Source organism: Scyliorhinus canicula, chromosome 1 (genome assembly GCF_902713615.1).
Source record: "Scyliorhinus canicula chromosome 1, sScyCan1.1, whole genome shotgun sequence".
Lineage (NCBI taxonomy): Eukaryota > Metazoa > Chordata > Chondrichthyes > Carcharhiniformes > Scyliorhinidae > Scyliorhinus > Scyliorhinus canicula.
In genome coordinates, this window is record NC_052146.1 from 288113524 (window position 1) to 288138241 (window position 24718).

Here is a 24718-nt window from a genome sequence, read left to right on the forward strand (position 1 = left end):
AGACACCCGCAACTTTTGTTTCAACCACAAATATAGGCACCTTTTCTCTTCACAACCCACAGGACTACAACCAGCATGCTTCAGGTAACTGTTCCAACGTCCTGCTTTGTGAGATCTCAGCTAAGAGCCTCTGAGGACCACTGATATTACTTCTCAGCTGATAGCCAGGGGTTGTGCACAATAACCCTAGATGAATGATTTCTTTTAAATATTTGGGCCATGTGGCTGAGTGTTCGACCTCTAATTGGGGCTTTTACAGAGGTCAAAGTTCAGGACACAAGACGGGCGGAGCATATTGCTTGACCGACAGACTTTAGGCGAAGTGTGGAACTCTTTAGCGACATTTCACGGGTCATCTGAATCAGATGGGAACATCGTGGATAATCTCAAATGAACAATGGCTAGCCTCATTGATGCAGGGAGGCCATTTTGCAACCTTTGACCTCCCCACTCATGCCACTTCCTCTTCCTCCCCACAGACGATGAGCACGAGAACTCTAAATTCAAGTAGAATTTAAAAAGGCAACCAGCTCATGTCAAACATTATTCTCAGAAATTATTTGGGCATTGTGCAGCAGAGGGCTGGCACCGATGGGGAATATGTCCTGGAACTTGACTGAACCACCTTGTACACAGAGCGTAATATTGGCCAGCGCATCCGTACCTTGGAGTGTCGAATTACAGGAGCAACTCACAGCATCCACTTGACTTCAGCCATCAACAGGGCGCTGAGCGATGGGGGCTACTCATTCACTGACTCATGCCTCTGCTTTGCTACTACTTAATCCTCAGCCAATGGGGTTGAAATACCTTTTAAGATCATCCAAACGTTTTCAGATTTTTGCTTCTCTGTTGCGGCATTCACTTTAATGTTTCCTTATCCGGTTCATTTTGTTTTTGCAGTTTTCCCCCTCTGCCACGAGTCTCATCCGGAGATCTGCCGGAGGAAAAATTGGTGGATCCCATTTTTCCCAGTTAACTGGCACAAAACAAGGGCAAAGAAATGAACAATTTAGTGGGGGATAAGTCACCTGTCCAAAGGGTATTTCAAATACGCCAAAATCTACATTGTCCCATATGAGATCCAGATCGCCCTGGCAGTTTTCTTAAATAGATGAACGCCCTAACACCTGTTTAAGGATCCGGCTCTGAAATTAGTCAAAAATAGGCGGAGCCAATTCAGGCTCTACAGCAGTTAAACCATTAATCCTTGCAAGTAAAGTAAAAGTAAAGTCCCAAAGGTCCCAGACGACCGGAGGCTGCTTTCCCCTTTGAAGGGGGAGAGCTGACTGGTGGTGGTTTAACCTGAGGGTCACCGCACCTCAGGCGAGGGGCAAGATTGAGAAGGCAGAGCGGGGCCTCCATGAATAACCTCAGCCGGCATGGGGAGGCTCGGATGGCTGGGCAGCTGGGTTGTGATGCCGAGCGAGGCCAACAGTCCTTCTGTGGAGCTACTGAGTTTCCTGGGAAGGAGGTCTCAGGCCCAATCTTTGGAGATCCTCGGGCCAGTCACTTTGAGCACTTAATGGAGTTCTGACTGTCCCATTCTCAGAGTTCAGCGCCAACCAATTTTCTCCGCCCCAACTCTGAGTCTGTGGCTGAAGTCAGAAGTAATTCCGCAAATGGGTTTGCTTAGACCAGAGCGCTGCCTGCACTTGTGATTCGATCAGCGGTTAAACTGCTTGCCAAGCTCGCACGGACTTCTACCTGGAGACAGACATTGCCCAGGACTCTGCCAATGTGCTCCAGGGTCTGGGTGCAGGTTTGAATGAGCTGCTGATAAGATCAGCCCGCCAGGACTCTCATCAAGTCAAGAAATCCATGGAAGGGGAATAGTTTGTAGAGATTGTGGGTATCGGAAGAGTACACAGTAACCTGTACAAGGGGTATTGGACAAATTGGAACGCGATCATTGAGTATGCACTCGTGCTGAAAGACAGCTTTGCGTGCTGCGGAATTTGGCAATGTTTGGGGGGGGGGGCGGTCTGGATGACGAATGCTGATCGACAATGGAGAACATCACTGCGGAACCTCACCTTGTCTTTGCCTGAGGCCCACATAATCTCCAGCAAAACTCTCCGGATTGCACTCTGAATTCTGACTGATTTTTCCTCTCTCTGAGCCAGGGGCAGTGGGACTAATTGTAATCTTCCCCACTACAATCTGGGATAAGATCAGCCAACTCTGCTTTAGAGCAGGAATGTGACTCAGGCCATTCTGAATTGCCAAGTGACCTGTGCCAGCTCAGCCCTCAATTCAGTTGCTGCCCCTTGGTGATAGCAGTATCACACGCTGGCTAATATAGGGTATAACACAGAATGTATAGCACAGAAACAGACCATTCGGCCCAACAGGTCCATGCTGGTATTTTTGCTGCACATGAGCTTCCTCCAACCCCGCTTCATTAAATCCTATCAACCTATTCTTCTATTCATGTCTCTCTCATGCAGCTTTTCCCTGATAAGTGCTACACGCATACAACCACACATGTTGTTTTCTTAAACTCTTGTTGCTTCCAAGGCAACACCAGGAATTGAGGTAAATGAAACGATGTCAGGCCTGAGCAGCTTTCAGAGTAATCATCTGGTTTGACAGCTGGCAGTGGACATCAGAAAGTGAGGGGTGCGCAGTCAGTCGATGGTTAACCGTGACTTATGATCCCTGTATCGCCAGCAGGTAATTGGAAAATTGGCCCCAAAGTGACTTAGTCGGCAATTACAATTCCCCATGTATCCAAACATTTCCTGATCTCGCTTTTTTTTTAATCTGAAGAGGCAATTCTCAGAGGCCTACCTCAGTGCAGAATGCCCAGGCCCTGCCAGAACAGGATACAGATGGTTTTGTCCTGCTCGTTTATATTGGGATCATATTGTCAGCGCTGCTCATAATTGTCCATCCTATATGAAAATGGGCCAGAGGTTTCTCACTCCTTCCACCTGCCTTCCCTTAATGGCACCAGCAGGATTAAGCGGACATCATGGGCGGGATTCTCCCCTACCCGGCGGGGCAGGGGGTCCCGGCGTGGCGGAGTGGCGGCAACCACTCCGGCGTCGGACCTCCCCAAAGGTGCGGAATTCTCCGCACCTTTGGGGGCTAGACCCGCGCCGGAGTGGTTGGCGCCACGCCGACTTTACCAAAACCGGCACCAGCGGCCTTTGACGCCCGGTGCCGGAGCTGGCCGAAAGGCCTTCGCCGGTTCGCGAATGCGCCGGTGCGTCAGCTACCGCTGACGTCACCACCGGTGCATGCGTGCTGGGGGATTCTCTTTCGCCTCCGCCATGGTGGAGGCCATGGCGGCGGCAGAAGAAAAAGAGTGCCCCTGCGGCACTGGCCCGTGCGCCGATTGGTGGGCCCCAATCGCGGGCCTGGCCACCATGGGGGCACCCCCCAGGTTCCGATCGCCCCACGCTCCCCCCCCCCCCCCCCCCGGGGGCCCGCCCGCGCCACCGAGCCCGCCGCCACCAGAGGTGGTTCAAACCACGGCGGCAGGAGAGGGGTCTCAGCGGCGGGACTTCGGCCTATCGCGGGCCGGAGAATCGACGCAGGTGGATCGCCGATCGGCAGGGTGCGGTTCCCGCCCCCGCCAATTCCCAGCTGGCGGAGAATTCCGGCCATGGCGGGGGCGGGATTTTCGCCGGTCGCGGGCGATTCTCCGACCCTGCGGGGGGTTGAAGAATTTCGCCCCATGTCTGGGAATACAATCTTACTCAAGTTTTCGAAATAATGCGAGTATTCACATCACAAGGAGGTCTTGTGGCGCAGTGGGTGGTGCCCCTGCCTCTGAGTCAGAAGCTCCAGGTTCGAGTCCCACCTCAGGACTCAATGGCCACAACGCGGCCAAACAGGTTGAGTACCAACCTGCAGAATTCTTCCAACACACCAATGGCTGGCGGTAAGAGCAGGAGAGGCTCCTGGTAAGCCATGTTTGGTGTTGAATGGTGCTCAATCTTCTGGCGACAGACGAGCGGCTTGCTCCGGGAAGAACTGGCTATGGACACAGACGTAAGTCTGCCTTAATGCACCAATCGGTGTGGGAAGAGACAACAGGATTTTGCAATCAGCAGGCCACCCCCACGCCCGCTGTGAATATTGGGGGGAGCACCAAGATGTAGCAGGAGACTTAGAAAGGTGAAGAAAATGTCGTTGCACAAGGTGGGCACAGGTGTTAATCACTTGTTATGAATTTTAACGAATGATGAATGTACACTCCCAGTCAAGTCTCCTTGTTTTCAATTCAGTTACAAAACCTTGGTTCCTGTACAAACTGAAGGCAAGTGTCACAATCCAGGGCCTCTCCTCTTTGCAGTGTTTAACTTTCTGACCACAGTGATTGTCCCATTTCAAAGTCACTCTTCAGATCAGCGATGCCTGCACCTTGTTGAGGATTGTGTTTGCTGCAGGAATCTCCTATCCCGAATTGCAGGATCCTGTGATGTTTTCTGTAAGTTCTCAGCACCAGGTGCCCCCTCCCCAAACATCCGGTCAGCATCCCCGACAGGTGAAGGTGTGAGGCTGAAGGGAACAGGGGATGATACCTGCCAAAGGATCAAGTACTCGTGAAGTCCATATGCCCACTGTATCTCAGCAGTGTTTCCGTGATATGAGCCTCCTCACAGTGGGTTGGTGCGCTGCCCTGAGCCAGGCAGGTGTTAGAGCTTCCCAGCTGCAAAATGATGATCTCAGGAGTGTCCTCACTGCATCTCCTCATCCTACTGACAGGAACATGTGGCAATGAGGGCCTCATGAGCATGCCTGGCCAGTGCAGTGACCTCTTCATCTGCATCCTCGCCTTCCAGGACCCCATCACCTTCTGCTACCTCCTCATCGGAGGAGATAAGCAGCTCTTTCATCTCCTCATCATCCAGGTCCCCCCTCCCTTTGCAGCACCAGGTTATTTAACGCCACAATGGTGTGTGACACCCTCTGGGGAGCGTACTGGAGTGTTCCTTAGAACTGTCGAGGCACCGGAACCAAATTTTCAGAATCCCAAAGTCTGGGCTGCAACAAGAGCCTCATTAAATCTTCACTCAACAGGAGTCTGAGGCTGCCACACATGTGCCATCAGCCAAGTTCTTTGTGGGTAGCCCTTGTCCCCGGGGAGCCAGCCCAGCAGCCTGTGTGGGCCCTCGAACATGTCAGGGATTTGAGGCCTGCTGAGGATGTATGGCGTGTGGACACTTCTGGGATATCTTCACAAACCTGCATGATCCATTTGTTACCAGCTGAACTTTGAACACGTGGAAGCCTTTGCGGTTGTCATACTAGACTGCTTGGTGTAAGGGAGACCTTAGAGCCACGTGAACACAGTCGATGGCACTCTGTAGTTGTGGGAGACCAGAAAGCTCAGCAAATCTCAGCGCTGCAGGGCTATTTTTGCTCAATGGGGCTAGACAGCTGGTTTGCGATGCAGAACAAAGCCAGCACCGCGGGTTCAATTCCCATACCAGCTGAGAATTCTCCCTCTGTGTACCCGAACAGGCGCCAGAATGTGGCGACTAGGGGCTTTTCACAGTAACTTTATTGCAGCGTTAATGTAAGCCTACTTGTGACAATAAAAGATTATTATATTATTATGTTGCTTCCTGGCTCGTCTGATCCCTGTCAAAGTTGAGAGGGTTGGGTGCCTTGGTAAAAATGGCATCCATCGCCTCCTGGATACGTTTGTGCATGGCGGCTTGCGGGATCCTGCACAGGTCTGCAGTGGAACCCTGGAAGGAGCCACTGCTGCAGCAACTGAGTGCGACAGTTACTTTCACTGCCACTGGCAGTGGATGCCCTGTGGTGCCAATTCCTGCAGACGGTGGCATATGTGAGTGACCAGTTCCCTTGGCATGCACAGGCATCAATGGCACTGGTTCTCGCTCATCTATAGACCCTGGGTTTAGTGAGGCAGCCTTAAATGACAGCTCTCTGGGAATCATCCTCTATGTGCGGAGGAGGATTTGATTTGATTTGATTTATTATTGTCAAATATATTAGTATACAGTGAAAGTATTGTTTCTTGCATGCTGTATAAACAATGCATATCATACATAGGGAAGGAAGGAGAGATTGCAGAATATAATGTTACAGATATAGCAAGATGTAGAGATAAGATCAACTTAATACGAGGTAGGTCCATTCAAAAGTCTGATAGCAGTAGGGAAGAAGCTGTTCTTGAGTCGGTTGGACATGACCTCAAACTTTGGTATCTTTTTCCTGACGGAAGAAGGTGGAAGAGAGTATGTCCGGGGTGCGTGGGGTCCTTAATTATGCTGGCTGCCTTTCCGAGGCAGCGGGAATTATAGATAGTCAATGGATGGGAGGCTGGTTTGTGTGATGGATTGAGCTACATTCACAACCTTTTGTAGTTTCCTGCAGTCTTAGGCAGAGCAGGATCCATACCAAGCTGTGATACAGCCAGAAAGAATAATGCATTTGTAGAAGTTGGTGAGGGTCATAGCTGACATGCCAAATTTCCTTAGTCTTCTGAGAAAATAGAGTCGTTGGTGGGCTTTCTTAACTATAGTGTTAGCATGGGGGGACCATGACAGGTTGTTGGTGGTCTGTACACCTAAAAACTTGAAGCTCTCAACCCTTTCTACTTCGTTCCCATTGATGTAGACAGGGGCATGTTCTCCACTACGCTTCCTGTAGTCGATGACAATCTCCTTTGTTTTATTGACATTGAGGGAGAGATTATTGTCGTCGCACCAGTTCACCAGATTCTCTATATCATTCCTATACTCTGTATCGTCATTGTTTGAAATCCAACCCACTACGGTGGTGTCATCACCAAATGGAAAATTGAGTTGGAGTGAAATTTGGCCACACAGTCATAGGTGTATAAGGAGTATAGTAGGGGGCTGAGGACACAACCTTGTGGGGTACCAGTGTTGAGGATGATCGTGGAGGAGGTGTTGTTGCCTATCTTTACTGATTGTCGCCTGTGGGTTAGAAAGTTCAGGATCCAGTCGCAGAGGGAGGAGCCGAAGCCAAGGCCATGGAGTTTGGAGATTAGTTTCGTAGGAATGATGGTGTTGAATGCTGAGCTGTAGTCGATAAAGAGGAGTCTGACATAGATGCCTTTGTTATCTAGGTGTTCCAGGGTAGAGTGCAGGGCCATGGAGATGGCATCTGCTGTGGACCTGTTGCAGCGGGAGGCAAACTGTAGAGGATCAAGGCAATCTGGGAGGCTGGAGTTGATTTGTTCCATGACTAACCTTTCAAAGCACTTCATGATGATGGATGTCAGAGCCACTGGACAATAGTCATTGAGGCACGCTGCTTGACTTTGTTTTGGTACAGGGATGATGGTCGTCTTCTTGAAGCAGATAGGGTACCCCCGCTAGCTAATCCGCGCTAGACCTGAGTGCTTGTCCGGGTACCCCATCTGGGCCAGTGGCTTTCCGTGGGTTGACCTTCGAGAAGGCTGCTCTGACGCCTGCAGTGGTGATCTCAGATACAAGTTCATCAGCGGCTTCTGGGGTGGAGGGCTCGCTCTCGCTGACCTCTTGCTCAAAGCGGGCATAGAATGCATTGAGCTCATCAGGGAGGGGTGCGTTGGAGCCGACGATTTTACATGCCTTCATCTTGTAGCCTGTTATATCTTGCAGACCTCGCCATAGACAGCAGAGATCGTTGTGGCTAGCCTGGGACTCCAGCTTAGTCCGGCACTGTCTTTTGGCATCTTTGATGGAATTCTTTAGATCATATCTGGCTTTCTTGTACAGGTCAGGGTCGCCTGACTTGAATGCCTCAGACCTAGACTTCAGCAAGCAGTGGATATCCCTGCTCATCCAGGGTTTCCGGTTGGGAAACACGCAGATTTGCTTCTTTGGCACACAGTCTTCTACACACTTACTAATGAAGTTAGTTACTGTAGTGGCGTACTCGTTCAGGCTGGTCGCAGAGTTTTTAAATACTGACCAGTCCACTGACTCTAAGCAGTCCCGTAGGAGATCATCCGATTCCTCAGACCAACAATGCAGGACTTTCTTTGACGGATCCTCCCGCTTCAGTTTTTGCTTATAGGCCGGGAGCAGGAGCACAGCCTTGTGGTCAGAGTTGCCAAAGTGTGGGCGGGCGATAGAGTGGTAGGCATGTTTGATATGAAGAGACCCTGTCGTCCCATGGTCATGAGGGTTCTGCTTCCTCCTTTGTCAAGCTAGGCGGCTCCTTCTCTCTTGCCTATAAGGGATAACGCAGACAGCGAGATCACCAGGCTCCATCTTCCTGATGGCCTCCTCACTACAGTATCAAAGAGACAAGGTCCAGCATTTGTCTCCTGAGAGTCACTCTTGGTCATCATGGCCTGTGGCAGCATTTGAAGGGCCCCTTACCCATGCTAGAGAGTCCTGGGCACTAAATAGATGTCCAGTGTTTAGTGCGTATGAAGGATCGCCACAACCCACCCACCTCTGGCCCACTCCACATAACTGAGACAACATCTTTGGCCACTCGATTGCATCATGAGCTTTCTGCTCAGGCACTGGCATTGTTGGAACGTGCATTCTGAAGCTGCATGGTTTGATTAAACCATGCGGGTGAATGTTCAATGCTTACATATCAATAACAGTGGGGGATCAGAGCACAACCCTCAGTGAGTGTTGCATGTCCACCTTTCCTGATGGGATGCCCAGGGTTGCCCAATGCTTCTGCAGCTCCATAACTCAGTAAATTTTCAAGTCCACACATGATGGGTTAAAACTAGAGAAGCAACCATTGGCACCCCCAGCAGTTAGTGTTGCTCAAGTAGACAGAATTGCTTCACTAAACTGACTCCCAAGTCAATTGAGCTGATGCTAACTGGTCCCTCCCCTCCCCCATCCCCCCACACCATTCACCATTCCGAAATTTCCCACAGTAGACCCTCACACTCACACACACAACGCTTCAAAAGTGTGACATTGAGTAAACCTGGAATATGCGGTATTTAGTATTACGGGAGAAATGTAATAGATTGTTCTTTTAAATGTTGGTTTTATTAATAGGAAACAACAACCTTTTCCATAGCTACAATTGAGCTTCATTGGCAGTATCTTCAGCCCATCTGATGGAAGTCAAGGAGTTCAAAGTGAAGGAACATGATGTGGAGGACAATAAACATTCTAGCCCCTCTGAGAGTAGTAACATGCATCGGGAGGTCCTGGCTCTGGCTCCTTCAGTAAACCTTCTTGGAAACTCATTAAACTTGGGAGCCAAGGCTGCCATGAAAATTAAACATTGGGCTATCGTGGTTAAACTCAGCACCATCAAAAAAAACACTAGCAACTTGGATTCTGTAACTGCAGCATGATTTTGTAGAACAGCGAGGAATGTTATCATCAAGCTCATTTCAGGGGCGGTATTCTCCCCCTCCCGCTGGGTGGGAGAATCGCCCGGGGCGCTGCACGAATCGCGCCACGCCGCCCCAACACCCGCATGTGATTCTCTTCCCCCCCCCCCCCCCCCCCCCGAAAACCAGGGCCGCGCAAATCACGCCAGGCCACTCGGAGAATCGGCACTCGCCGTTTGCAGCGATTCTCCGGCCCAGATGGGCCGAGCGGCCGCGCGTAAACGGCTGAGCCCCGCCAGCGCCGTCCACACCTGGTCGCTGCCGGCGGTTAGTTGTCACAAAGGCTTGGGGGGGGGGGGGCGGCCTGCGGGGGGGGGGGGGGGGGGGGGGGAGAGGGGGGGCTCTGTCCCCGGGGGGGGCGCCTCCAATGGGGTATGGCCCGCGATCGAGGCTCACCAATCGGCGAGCCGGCCTCCCCCCCCCCCCAGGCCTACTTCCTTCCGCGGTGGCCCCAGAACCCTGGCGCAATGTTGGTGAGGGGCCGGAGCTCTCCGCGAGGTAACCGCGCATGCGCTAGTTGGCGCCAGCCCAACTGCATGCGCGGGACCCAAGGCGCTGTGTCTTTTATGCGGCGCCGGGTCTCTGACGCCACGCCGAGGCCCCGCCCCCGTAAACCGTGCGACGCCTCTACTAGCCCCAGGGAGGGGGGGAGAATATGCGTCTGCGAATGGGCGCCAACGGTTTTTACTCCGGCGTCGGCACTTAGACTCCCGTTGGGAGAATCCCGCCCCAGGTTCTTAAGAAGGTTTGGTTCCAGGGTATCCTAACCATGGAGACCATGCTGCCTAGGCCTCCATGTTGGAGAAGCTTCCACTTCACAGATATAGGTTGAAAAATGGTAGCTTTAAAACTGAGATGAAGAAGAACTACTTCTGGCCAAGGGTGGTGAATATGTGGAACTCGCTGCCCCATAATGTAGTGTAGTCTGAATCATTAAGTGTTTTCAAGAAGGAGATAGATATATTTCTGATTTTAAGACGGGTTAAAGGGATATGGAAAACAGGTAGTGATTTGAGACCAGGAAGAGATTAGCCATGATCTGATTGAATGGTCCGTGGCTGCGCATGTGCACGATGATGACCTGCAGCGGTTGCGCCGTACAACATGCGCTGGCCGTGCGCAGACCCGGTCTCCCCCTGGCCGCCCCCCCCACCCCCAGCCCTCGCCGAAGCCCCCCCCCCCCCCTCCCGGACAGGAGCACGGCTCTCCCCCAACATGCAAAAACAGGCACCGTCCCCAATTCGGTCTTAAACAAGGATTCTCCACCCGATCGCTGATTACGATATCGGTGTTGGACAACGGAGACTCCCGCCCCCCCATGTTCCTACTTCAGTGGTGCATTTCCAACAGCTTCTACTGAAGTTAATCCCAAGGCTAAATTGATAAATTTGCAACACGATGCATTATAGCATTTCCCTTTCCCCTACAAGTTTAACAAATGTATGAACCCCTCTCCCCTACTCCTTCTGAACCTTGCCCCTTGCCTGAGGTGTGGTGATCTACAGTTTAAATCACCACCAGTCAGCTCCCCCCTCAAACGGGAAAGCAGCCTATGGTCATCTGGAACTATGGCGACTTTAACACATGTAGTAAGGTACTTTAGTCACTTTGTTGGGGTAGGGTTCTACATATGGGCAATTGGACAGAGTGAGCAGAAACAATTCCCTTTGGCTGAAGAGTTGGGAACCAGGGGACATCGATTCAAGTTGATCAGCAAGAGACATGAGGAAATTGTGTTTCCGCAGCGAGTGGTTACCATGTGGAATGCACTGCCTGAAAGGGTGGCAGGGGCACATTCCATTGCTCCTTCTGAGAGCACTTGAAAGAACATTACGGGGCTGTGGGGCAAGGGCAGGGCAGGGGGACAGCTGAATTGCTCTTGCAGAGAACCAGCATGGGCTCGACAGGCTGAATGGCCTCCTTCTTTGCTGTAGCCACTCTGATTCAACACAGCCCAATTCACATCCCCACCAAACTTTATTACTCCCCCTTTAAATTATCCCAAGTAACATGTTTTGAATTGAAATAAAAACAGACAGTGCTGGGAAAACTCCGGAGGTCTGGCAGCATCTATGGAGAGAGCAACAGAGTTAATGCTTCAGGTCCAATGTGACCCTTGAACTGAGTTCCGAAAAATTTAGTTTATTTTAAAATACTTTTTGTCAAGGCGCAAGTGGATACAGTTCACGCTTGTGCAGTGGAAGGTGGTAAATATTTTACTAAAGGCTCCATTTAATTTCAAATGGTTGTTGTTACATTGATAAAACATCTCCACATTTTGGCAAGCTATCTCACTGTTTCAGTTACAGGTTTGTGGTCTGATAAACGAGCAGAACTTCAAAATTCATACAAATTTGCTGCAATGTGCAATGCTTGCTTTTCAGAAATCGACGAGTGCTCAGTCAACCCGAGAATCTGTGGACCCGGCCAGTGTATCAATCTACCAGAGGGATACACATGTAACTGTAATCCTGGATATCAGCTCAACGCAGTGAACACTGAATGCACAGGTAAGACTTCACAGCCCACGTTTTCCCCCTCCTGGTGCAGTTGTACCACAGAGACTATTTTTAAAAATAAATTTAGAGTACCCAATTATTTTTTTTCAATTAAGGGGTAATTTAGCGTGGCCAATCCACCTAACCAGCACATCTTTTGGGTTGTGGGGGTGAAACCCACGCAGACACGGGGAGAATGTGCAAACTCCACAAGGACAGTGACCCAGGGCCGGGATTCGAACCCGTGTCTTCAGCGCCGTAGCAGCAATGCTAACCACTATGTCACGTGCCGCCCTGTACCACAGAGACTATTGACAGTTTTCAGACTGCAAACTGAAATGTCCAGTTTGCATCCTAGTTTCTGTGGTGCACACGTTTGACAAAGCTTCAAGGTGCTGATTCAGACAGACCCAGGGCGCCTATGGAGAGAAACCGCAAGGGAAATTCGAAGAGATGGCAACCATTGAGGGGGCGTTTCACAATACAATGCAAAGGCCTCTGGCCAAGTCTTAAAAGGCTCTTTCCTTTATCCCTTTATCAATCCTTGCCAAATTTCAGGGCAGAGCACGAGGGGCAAAGACAGGCACAATTGAAGGAGAAAGTCACCCAGGGTTCTGGCACCATTTTGCAGATCAATAACTGTTCATTCCAATGCTCTGCAGGTTGAAATGATCCCATGGACTGTGGTCTTCTGTGCTACCTCCTGGCACCATTCCTATTGGTCAACATTGCACCATCGTATCAAACCTGAACCAGGTTTGCTTATTACCATCGCCAGATTTGCCAGTCCCAAGCTAATGGGTGACCTTGCAGCAGATGACATGGCTCTGTGTCTACCTCTGTCCTGACCCACGGTCACTGCTATAGATAGGATGCCATGGCCTGTAGAAATGGCCGGTGCTATCTTCCATCTGACAGATTAGCTTATGCTGGTTATTAATCAGCTGCCATTCATTCAGTGCTACTGAATAGCTGGTAGACTTTGAGTTAGTTTGAAGAAACCCCCAACACAATGGTCAATCAGAAAAAAAAGAGATTTAAATAACACCTTTCACAACCTCACGATGTCCCAAAGCATCAAACAGGCAATTGAAGTTCTTGTCAATGAAGAATCACTATTGTAATGTAGGAAACGTGACAGCCAATTTGTGCACAGCAAGCTCCCATGAACTCCAAAGCGATGATGACTTGTTTCAGAGCTCAGGAGTAAAAGTCAGCCGAGACACCACGGTCAACTCTCCTAGTTCTCCTTTGAAATAATGCCATGGGGTCTTTTACTGCCACCTGAGTGGGGAGACAGGGCTTGGGTTTAGCTCCTAATCTGAAGAACAGCGCCTCTGAAAATGCAGCACCCCTTGCGTAGTGCACTGGAGTGCCAGCCTAGATTTAGTGCTCAAGCCGCTGGAGTTCACAACTGACTCAGAGGCAAGTGTGCTGCACATTGAGCTGCATCTAAATATTCTGGTTGCGTCAAAGAAGCCTTGAGCTCCGTCTGCCTCAGGCGTTGACCTCTTGTCCATCAGTGATGATCACCATAGCTCCAGGCAGGAGCCGGTCAGCATCAGGACATTGAACCCAGGGATGAATTACTTTGCTTCTTCTACTCACTGTAGTCTACCTTTTACAGATGTGGATGAATGTGCCCAGGCCCTACGCCCCTGTTCTAATGGCAACTGTAGGAACACAGTAGGAAGCTTCCGATGCTCCTGCCACCGAGGATTTACATCAGACGGAGGAACGCAATGCTCTGGTAACACTTAAAATCATTTCCTTTAGTCAGGAGAACCTTAATTGCAGGATGGTAGTTTAAATTTTACCAAACCCCAAACTTCACCTCACACTGTTCACCTGTGAAATGTTCCTGTCTCCTAACTCAAAATCAATTTAACTGGGGAACGATGAGGACAATAGGACAAATGCCTTACACGGAAAATTTCCTTGGGGAATTTCCTGCTCGCTACCAGAAGCTCGAAGGCAAATTTCACAGAGAACCTTTGTCAGGCTGAACTTCTGCCAATGGTACATACACAGCGGGAGAAGCCGCAAGAGAATTCCTGTGACGGGATTCTCCAATAATGGGGCTATGTCCCCACGCCCGCGAATTAACGCGCGCGAATCACTCTGGACTTACCTGGAGTAAGTCCAGGGTGATTCTGCGATTTGCAGGGGGCTAGCAGGACCCCGGATTGCTCCTCGTGGCTCCAGCTGCCGATACGGGGCCCTGCACCTCCGGCTCGGAGGGCCGCGCATGTGCACGGCGGCAGCCTTCAGCGGCCGCCCCCTCGCGACATGGCTGACCCACACCGCGCCAGCAGGAAGATAGGCCCTTTCTCCAGATCGCACGGGCCAGCGGATCGGTGGCCCCTGATCAATAGCCTGGCCAGCCTGGAGGCCTCCCCTGGTGAACGATCACCCCGCCCCACACCAGGGCGGCCGCGGACTGAGTCTGCAGCAGCCACGCTGAGTGCCCACCGGGTGGAACCATGAGAGAACCACGCCGGCGGGAAATCTGCCAGCTGCACTGGGAGAATCGCTGCGGGGGCCTTTTCCAAAGGCTCCGACCAGTGCTGCAATGACCGCGCGCGCCCGATTGGCGACGATTCTCCGGGAATTCATCCTGTGCAATAAAATGTTACCGTTCTTAATTCTTTCAGATCTCGCACCTGCCAGGGCCGAGCGCGATTTCGGCTCAGAGAATCCCGCCCCTGGTCTTTGACTTTTGGGAATCACCACTTTTTTAATTCATCTGATACTTTCACTGCCTCTGCTCCCTATATGTCTTCTAAAGTAATTCTGGCACCAGCCAACAAATGACAATGAACTCGCTCAAGCAACAATCCCTCTGCTGTGAGTCTGAACAGAAAAAATGCAGTTGGTTTTTAACAAGAGGCTTAATTTCCAGTGTTTGTGGTTTTCAGCACACTGGTGAATATATTGATGTCATAGAGGTCTACAACATGAAAACAGGCCCTTCGGCCCAACTTGTCCATGCTGCTCAGTTTTTACCACTAAGCTAGTCCCAATTGCCTGTATTTGGTCCATACCCCTCTATACCCAGCTCTCCTATACAATTGCCTCAATGCTTTTTAAAAGACAAAATTGAATCCGCCCCTACTACTGCCTCTGGCAGCTTGTTCCACACACTGTGAAAAGCTTATAGTTGGTCTTTTCACCTAATTGTTAACCTGCCTATTTTAATAGGTTTGTCAACAGCTTTGAAATAGCAGAGGCTGAAATTTAACCTGCACACGTTATTCCACTGAACACAGTAGAAACCCTTATGTATGCATGTGGCAAAATGTAGCACTGCAATCTTATAGCAGGAACTGCCCTGGCAGTGCGAGATCTGAAAGAATTAAGAACGGTAACATTTTATTGCACAGAATGAATATTGCCACTATTGTCTTGCTTGACATAAGTATATTGTTAGATGTATGTTCTGTCAGTGTCTTATTAATTACATTGTGAAGGTTTAATGGAAATTATGTTGGTACGGTTTAAAGATAATTATATTGTTAAAGTTTAATACCAACTCTATCGTTGAAATTTACTTTGTTAAATAGGTATTGTGTATTTGTAACCCTATAAATGGGGATAGATGGGCCGCTGGGTATTGGATTGGGGTTGACTGTGAGCTAAGTTAATAAACTCACACCAACAAAGAAAGAAGCTGTGTCTTCGTATGAATTTCACCAACCGACGTGGATCTGATTAACATGTTCCCTGTGCAGTGTTAGATTCCACTAAATGTTAATAAAGTATTATCTCCTTTCAAGATATTGATGAGTGCCTGAGACCCAACTTCTGTGGAGAAGGTCACTGCATTAACCTTGTAGGCTCGTACAGATGCCAGTACTGTGACTCAGGGTACAGAATGAATAGAGGGCAGTGTGAAGGTGGGTCTGTCTTTCAGCTCCTTTAGTGACTGAATGTCTTTAAGCATGTTTTTGTATTTTCTGCCAATAGTGTGGAATATTTTCATATACGTCTTTACTTCAGATTGGCTTGGAGTGGAATTAGATGATGGCTCAGGACACGGAGCAGTTTGCACGGTCACAGAGTTAGAACCTTTTATAAAGAATCACAGCAGCAATTTAATCGGCCTCCAATTTAATCATGTCTCCAAGCCTCTCGACGTTGTGCCATAGTCACTGTGCTGGAGCCAAGTGAATTACAGGGAGTGACTGAAAATTGATGCGAAAATCTTATCTAAAAGAAAATAAACAAAAAACATGCACATGCATAATCCAATGCCAAAAATGAAATCAGAGGCTTGAAAATGGGCTGTGGTATGGGTGCTGGGGTGGCGGAAATGCTGGCATGGCCCTTCATCCCTTCCTACCTCCACCCCAGTGCATTTGTTCTCCATATCACTAAGTAAGCAGTAAGATTATAAGAGCAGCTTCCAGCCCACTCACTGCCAATGGTTGCTTGAGTGCAGCTCCCTGAACCTTGTGTAACCGCGTTAGCTTCTGAACGTCGACTCTTGGGCAGTTGGCTCCAACCGCTCGGCAAACTTTTGACAGGATCCGCTTTTAATACCAAAAGCAGTCCTCCCGGTGGCTGACGTTAACGAATCTCGGCAAATTCACCCCTCGGGTCTCAGCCGCCTGCCTACGGTTGAGCCCTGCTGATCGGCAACTCGTATATCTGCAAAAAACCTGAATGGAAAACAGAATGAACATAATAATAATCTTTATTGTCACAAGTAGGCTTACATTAACACTGCAATGAAGTTACTGTGAAAATCCCCTAGTCGCCACATTCCGGCGCCTATTCGGGTATGCTGAAGGAGAATTCAGAATATCCAATTCACCTAACAGCCAGTCTTTCGGGACTTATGGGAGGAAACCGGAGCATCCGGAGGAAACCCATACGGACACGGAGAGAACGTACAGACTCCACATAGACAGTAACCGAAGTGGGAATCGAACCTGCGACCCTGCAGCTGTGAAGCAACAGTGCTAACCACTGTGTTACCGTACCACCCATGTCAAAATCGGAAGTGTTGATGTAACTACCTCAGGAAAGTGTCTGGAATATTCCTGCCTAACTAACATTCAGTGCTGGACAGCAAATGGGTGTGGATGTTATACTAGACCTGGGCCTGTAGCCCAAGAGATATGTTCCTTGTGGGCAATTCGACTACTTGTCGAATTGGAGCTCGGCACTTTTTAAACATTTGAACTGCAACCTAACGATTAAGGAAATGGGATGCTGTCTCTTTAAAATGTCACTATTTTCTGTTATTTTAGAACACTGAAATTGAACTTGAAGCCTTTCATATGTCAACCGAATTTACCCTGTGATCTCTTTAAATTCACAGACATAAATGAATGCCAGGATTCCAACAAATGTCCGTCTGGAAGATGCATTAACAATCCTGGCTCTTATGAGTGTGTGGCTTGCCCAGACGGATACACAGGCAGAAACGGCCAGTGCATAGGTATGTTCTATAGTCTGACTTCAAGACTGCTTCTTGTACACTTAGAATGAGCTTGTCAAACAATCTTTGCCACTTGAAACTTGTTAAATGGGAGTTGTTCTTTTTATGAAAGGATGAAATGTAAGGATTGAAGATAAAAATCTAAGGATGAATTCAGAAATCCTGCATTCCCCGCGGGGAGCCAAGCTTGAAGGGATTACTGTTGGGAGATTGGGTTACAAATCTGCAGTGCCAATCTTCCAGCCCCTATTCCCTTTGAGCATGGCTTGCTGCAAGGAATGCCGAATTTAACCGATAGCATATACAGTTATGTTTTTTCAAATAACGTGTACTGCACCCTCCTGTGATATAGTGTCCTATAAATTACATTGTCTATAGTGTGTGGTCCTATGATATGCTGGAATATATAGGCTTACTGTACAAATGCTGGCTTCAGCTCCAACAGCAGTTACTTTACTATTTTTCTAAGAATCTCATTAACCCTACCATGCATTATGTAGACAAACAAAATGAAACTCACTTGTTTAAAAACAAATGGGCGGGATTCTCCGACCCCGCGCTGGGAGACCGGAGAATCGGCGCCGGTGCTGTCGGCGCAGTGCTAGCTGGGGGGGGGGGGGGGGGGGTGCTCATCGCGGCTCCCCGGCAATTCTCCGCGCCTGACAGGCCAAATGCCCGCCGAGATCGGCCGAGTCCCGCCGGCGCCGTTCGCGTACGGTCCGACCCTGCGGGACCTTGGCGTTCATCCTGCGGGGGCCGTCCTGGTGTAGGGAGGAGGGATCTGACTCTGGGGGGGGGGGGGGGGGGGGGGCCTCCACGGTGGCCTGGCCCGCGGTCGGGGCCTACCAATCGGCGGGTGGGGTTAATCTGGGGGGGAGCCTATGTTTCCCTGCGCCGGGCCCCTGTAGGGCTCGACCATGTTGCCCAGGGGCGGGCAACCCACGCGCATCCACGAACTCGCGCCGGCCATAGCGCGCACACGTTAACTCCCGCTCTCCGTAGCGCATGAACGAACTCGCGCCATCCGTGCTCACGCCTGTGTCGGCAGCTGGAGCTGCGTGAAGTGCTCCAGTGCCGTGCTGGCCCCCTGTGCGGCCCAGGATCGCTGCTCCTAGGGGCCAAATGACACCGTCATAAAACGCTCCGGCATTTACAACGGCATCAACACTTAGCCCCAGGATCGGAGAATCCCGCCCCATATGTCTGGTTGGAGACAGTATATCAGCCCTGGGAAGAAGGGGGGTCCAACTGATGATGTGATTGGATCTGCATGATGGAGCTGCTCGATCTTTTAAAAAAAATTGTTCGTTCATGGGATGCGGGCGTCGCGGGCTGTGCCAGCATTTATTGCCCATCCCTAATTGCCCTCGAGGGAGCAGTTAAGAGTCACGCACATTGCTGTGGGTCTGGAGTCACACGTCGGCCAGGTAAGGATGACAGATTTCCTTCACTAAAGGACATTAGTGAACCAGATGGGTTTTTATGACAATCGGCGATGGTTTCATGGCCATCATTAGATTTTTAATTCCAGGTTTTATTTTATTGAATTAAAATTTCACCATCTGCAGTGGCAGGATTTGAACCTGGGTCCCCAGAGCATTACTCCAGGTCTCTGGTTAACTAGTCCAGTGACAATACCACTACACCACTGTGTCCCCGACTGGTAGCTCACCAGCAGATGTCTATCATTCTGTACCTTTTATCTGCTGTCAAAATCCAGAGCATTCACTTTAAAAGCAGGAAATGGGCGGCAGACATCACTTTGTGACATTAAACCTACTGAGACTCAAAGGTCTGGTTAAACCATATGAGTGGGTTACCTCTGGTGTATATTAAACACAAAAGTGGCCTCTAGGTTTTATTGAACACCAACCCACTGGAGTTAGCTTATCAGAATGTTGCCGAAAATCATCTTTGGCTGATTAGAATGGGCGACGGGCTAGAGAATTTCCCAGCACGCCATACACCAAAACGCTGGCCACACTTCGCTATTATTGCACGATACAGCTTAACAGAGGCGAATGCCACTTGGATTTACATGAAATCGGCATATTTCTCTTTTAATTAAATATTTCACGCGCTCTGTGTTGCTTTCGGCAGCACCCTGACCGCTTTAATGTGTTTGCTATTCTATCCAGTAAAGCACCTTGCGCTGTCAAGTCTAAAACTATTGACTTTATTTTGATTTGTGCCATGATGGAAGTAAATATATCTACGTGTTAGGGTGGGGAAGAGGAGTAGTGTCATGGTGCACAAACATTGGGAGATGTTTAACGCCAAATTCTTGGGAAGTCTGGTTACTAATCAGTTCCTGAGGAAATAGTAAGGAGCGAATCGTCACACGTGAACTCCGAATATTCCAAAAAATATACCGGGCGGGATTCTCCGACCCCGCGCCGGGACTCCGCGTGAATCGCACCACGCCGCTCTATGCGGCCCCCTCCCGTGATTCTCCGGCCTGAATGGCCGTTAAAAAACAAAAACGAGTCCCACGGGCGCCGTTCTAACCTGCTCTGAGCCCGTGGGACCTCGGCGGTAAAGGGTTGGGTGGTGGCCAGTGGGGGTGGAAGGGGAGGGTCTGACCCCGGCGGGGGCCTCCGATGTGGCCTGGCCCGCGATCGGGACCCACCGATTGGCGGGCCGTCCTCTCTGTCTGCCGGCCTCCTTTCTTCCGCGTCGGTGCCTGTACTCCTGCACCATGTTGGGTCGGGGACGGTGCGGACAAGTGAGACACCGCGCATGTGCGGAAAGCGCGCCAGTGGGACTGCGCATGCGCGGGTTCGCGCCGGCCCCACTGCACACGCGCGCATCCACCGGTGCCCATTCCACAACCGGATCAGCAGCTGGAGCGGCGTGAACCGCTCCAGCGCCCTGCTGGCCCCCTGCAGGGGCCAGAATTGCTGATCCTGAGGCCATGTGGACGCCGTTGAGAAATGCGACGACGTTTCCAATGGCGTCAACACTTAGCCTCAGGATCAGAGAATCCACCATCTCCCTTAAAAGCATCCACTTTGCTACGTAAAAGATGGGCCTCCATGCCATTGATTTATTCGAGCAGTAAATTGCATTGATTCTTCTCTTGAGGATTTTAGTCTAATCCTGCGAGTTGAGTCATGACCACTTTCAATCTTGTTGTTAAATGCATGGCCAGTTTTATAGTGGTGGTTACTGATCTGTGAATGAATGCCTTGATTTCTTCTGGTTTTGTGCGAAGTATCTGGACTAGCCAAAAGCCAATATTTACTTTGGCTTTAGGCTACGATTCCCTGCATCATGATCCTTGATGAAGACATTCACTGTAACATTGCAAACAGGCACCATCCGGTTGCTGCACTGTTTTGTTCCCCTTTATTAAATTTTCGCTGCATTCAACTGTGAAGCTATCAGCGAATGCTTGGCTGTTTTGACGTGCAGTTAAACGTGCACTTTTGGGAAAATTCCCCTTTGTTCCAGGATTGTACTTGATCTGACCCCCTCCCCATTGCCGAGGAGTGTTGACAATCTGTTGCTGATTGATCAGAAGTCTCCTTATCGTTTCTGGTGGTGAAGAGCCCGACCTTAAAGGGGAAGAGGTTGATCGATAGCAATTCTTGTACCGCATTCCATGTCCAAAATTAATTTTATGCATCTGCTCATTACCGGTGACCTGTTTCGGTCAAAGATTAGCAAAAGAAATCCCTCAGCTAGTAAGGGGTCGAAATACTTTAAAAGGGGCAAGGTCACCTTATTAGCCTTGTTGGTCCTGCAACCCCCCCCCCCCCACCCCAACTTCGTTGGCGCTCCTTAGTGATGTGTTATCTGTGTTGGTCTGACATCGACTGCAACTGGATGCAGTAAAATGAGAAACAGGCTTCCGACACAGGAGATGGTCCAACACTGTTTTATTGAACCTGTTGGTTGCTGTACATAATCTGCTGTGGGTTGACACTCTATTAACCTAACGGATAACCTCCTACTGGCTTGACCAGACTAGCTCTCTATCACATGGTGATGATGTTCATTGGCCTGTGCACTGCGACTATTTCCCTGGCCGTGTCCTGTGAGAGAGAGAGAGCCTTAATGCCCTGTGGGTTTTATAGTGGTGGTTTCCTGTCTGGTGATTGGTTGTTCTGTGTCGTGTGTGTTCATTGGTTATCCTGTGTGTCAATCTGTCTGTCTGCACCTCATGATATACATGAGTGGATATTATGACACTTAGATGCTGCATCATGCCTCGACATTACACCATTCCTCACACGAGAGAAAAGAAAGAGAGAAGAGGACAGTGAGGCAAAAAGAAATGTTGGAAAGTGAGCAGTAGAGAAGTGAAAGAGGAGACTCAGAGAGAGAGAAGACAGGACTAGGCAAGAGGGAGATCACATTCTCCATCTTACTGGATGCAACATCACAGGAGGTTGAATCTGTCGCAATTCATTTAAAAAATAAATTCCAATTAATGGGTAATTTAGCGTGGCCATCCACCTACCCTGCACAATTCAGATATCGCATTTCAGACACACTTTGTGCTCACACCCTGTTCTGCAACTTATTGTGGAAAATGCCATTTGAGAGCTGCTCAAACAAGTGTAAATTTAAAAATTAATTTCAGGAATGCATAAGCTGAGCAAACTCTTCTGCCTTTGTGACATAATAAGGATGGTGTGATATTTACCTGCAGATTCCATGTCCTGAAGTACAGATATTAGAAATTGCGATTTGTAGACAGGTTGTAAGAGCCCCCATCCAAGCATAATCCTTCTTGGCACACCGGCCCAGGCATTCATCAGGAATCGACTGTATCTCTTTTCAGTTTCCTGTTACAAATAGGACATGCAGTCACACGCTGGGAGAAACGCTATTCAAGACCCATCCAGACAGGCTTCCATTAAATTGTGCGGCAGATGGATGCTGCAGATGTTCCATGATAAATGGGACAGCAAATAAGTTGAGAAATAAAATTCCAGGGGTTTCTTTGTCTTTCTCATTCACTGTGCACTTCAGGATGTTTTGTTGAATTCCCGCGTGCAATGCCTCTTATTATCGGTTCGCGAACGGCCAAAGGTTTATCGGAGTTGTCCTTGGCATCCGTTTTGACACCTGGCTTTTGTGTATGTTTTTCCAGACATCAACGAATGCCTCAACAGATCAGTCTGTGCTAATGGCAGATGTTCCAACCTCGATGGGACCTATATCTGTACCTGTAACCGAGGGTATGAACCAACTCCCAATGGCAAAGCGTGCAAAGGTAACCACTCCTGTGGGGATTGAAATCTCTAAATAGTCAATTAGTATAGCATTGGATCACTGAAGCAAAGTCACTAAGTTGTACTGTTTAACAAAAGGAAGCTTTCGTTAGATGGTCATGGTAGAGTTTTCGCAGCCCTGGGGGATGATGTTGCAGGTTGAGGAGATAAGAGAAGTGGTGGGAAGTCGCATCGGGAGAACCCTCCTGTTAGTTGTATAAATTCAAGTTATGTTTGTCCAGGTGGAGGTATTCATTGGATTATTACTTGAGCATATGTAGAGAGAGACTTATTAACACTGGTGTTGGGTAGTAGGGTTAGGAGCTATTTGGTTGTGAGGTATCATCCTGTGAATAAATCTATAACTGAGTAAAGATTCTGGTCTCCTACTTCATTGCCTGACTGTCAGGAGATTAATATCCTCAACACATTGCTACCACTTGAGATGTTTCTGGCATTTGCATCAGCTGCCTGCTCAATGGAGGCAGGCAGCCAGTTGAAGCCATTAAGGTCCCAATCATGGATGATTTTGTAAAAACCAGAATGGGACAGCCAGTGTGGGGATGATTGTTTTCCCCATGCTCCTTGCGGAGTATGAGCTCCCCCGCTAGGGGAGGGGTAGCTTAGCCATACTTGTATAAAAGATCAGCCAGTCTGGAACCGACCAACAGGAGAGAGTACTCGGTGAGGTTCTACTTGGACTCATGTCTATAATTGTTGTAAAATAAAAGTTGTTTACTTTTACTTTGGCTCCCCAAGTCTTACTAAAGATTTATTCTGCTTGGTAGCAATTGTATGGTTCCCCGCCACATGAGGAGGCCGCTATCTCAATGGAGGTGGTGTCCCTATGGGAGCGTTGGATTGGAGCTGGAGGCTCCTTCCCCCAAAGGAAGTCCGCTCGCTCTCAGCAAAGGCCACACCCGTGGCCCAAATACTGCAACTGGGAGGGGTTCTCCTCCCTTTGAAGGGACCTACCGTCCTGACTACCTGAGAATAAATGTCAGATTTTACCCCCACAACCCAAAGGACGGTTTTGTTCTGAGGCACCTCCCTGATTTTCAACCTGCCTCAGCAGTGCTCCCAACTCTCAATGAGGCTGACGAGACTCTACAGCTGCCGGCCTTGAGATGGGCCAGCACCACCGGGAGTCTGTCTGCTGTCTTTAATTGGACAGCGAGCTCAGAGGTAGCCAGTGAAGAGGCTGGCACTGAGAAAGTAGTTCCTCCTCTCTGGCCTCCTACACATGTGGACTCAGGATCCCCATTTGGGCCTGGTGTTGGAGTCCTGAAGCCTGCAGGAAAATCCTGCCCGAGAGACACTGTTTGAGAAAACAAAATGTTTTTTTCTGTTTGGATCTCCCGACCTAAGGAACAAACTCCAGGCAAGATAGCTGGACAAACTGCTGTCGTACTGGAGCTGACTGCCAGACGGTGCAAGAGTACATATCTGAAGGATTCTGTTCTCCTCTCCCCTCAGCACAGCCCCATGGGAGGAAGTGGTGGGCCAGCGCTCATAATTAAAACAGGAGCCACTGCCAAACTTGCCTAGTTTCTGATTTCTCCACAACTCACTGAATTCAAGATTGTCATAATTGTTTGTAATTCTTCCATTACCTAACCTGCCAACTTTGCCGCACTGGCCATCTTCTGCTCTTGCCCAGCTCCAGCTGACTTAAGTTTCTTGCCTTCCCTCTGCAGCACCATTGGTGGCAGCTGCCCCTCCCCCACTTCCCTCACCATCACAGCCCCACACTCTGAAAATCTCTCTGTAAACCTCTGAATCAGACATTAAACTGAGGTCCCATCTGCCCGCATTGACCAGCACTGATGGTCCCTTAGGGCGTGTGGTCGTTGTGCGATTGTTTGTGTGATCGTGTGTCTCTCGCTCTTTCCCTTGGTCTGTACGTTTGGACTCATAGAATGATACATCAGAGAAGGAGGCCATTCAGCCCATCGGGCCCCTCCCTGTCCTTTGAAGGAGGAATCCAATTAGTCCAATTTCCATCTCTCTCCTCTTAACCTTGAAAATGTTTCTGCTTCAATTATCTGTCCAACTCCCTTTGGAATGTTGAGCTTCAGCCGGTACGCTCTGGTGTAAATACAGGTTTACATGTATAGGCATGGATAGTAACCCCTTAATATATATTTTAAAATATATATTTTTATTCTCCTCTTTTTTCATATTTTCTCCCAAATTTACACCCAACAATAAACAATAATCAGTAATGAATGCAATG

General features: G+C 49.3%; 1 protein-coding gene across 7 annotated transcripts in view; it reads left to right on the forward strand.

Moving 5' to 3' along the window:
* ltbp1 (latent transforming growth factor beta binding protein 1) overlaps nucleotides 1–24718 on the forward strand; it is a 424359-nt gene that overhangs the window by 260045 nt on the left and 139596 nt on the right. For all 7 annotated transcript variants that reach the window (XM_038814844.1, XM_038814856.1, XM_038814865.1 and 4 more), the window contains 5 exons: nucleotides 11701–11826; nucleotides 13442–13564; nucleotides 15591–15710; nucleotides 17141–17260; nucleotides 22362–22484. In XM_038814844.1, the coding sequence (XP_038670772.1) occupies nucleotides 11701–11826; nucleotides 13442–13564; nucleotides 15591–15710; nucleotides 17141–17260; nucleotides 22362–22484 (612 nt within the window). The remainder of the gene's footprint in view (nucleotides 1–11700; nucleotides 11827–13441; nucleotides 13565–15590; nucleotides 15711–17140; nucleotides 17261–22361; nucleotides 22485–24718) is intronic.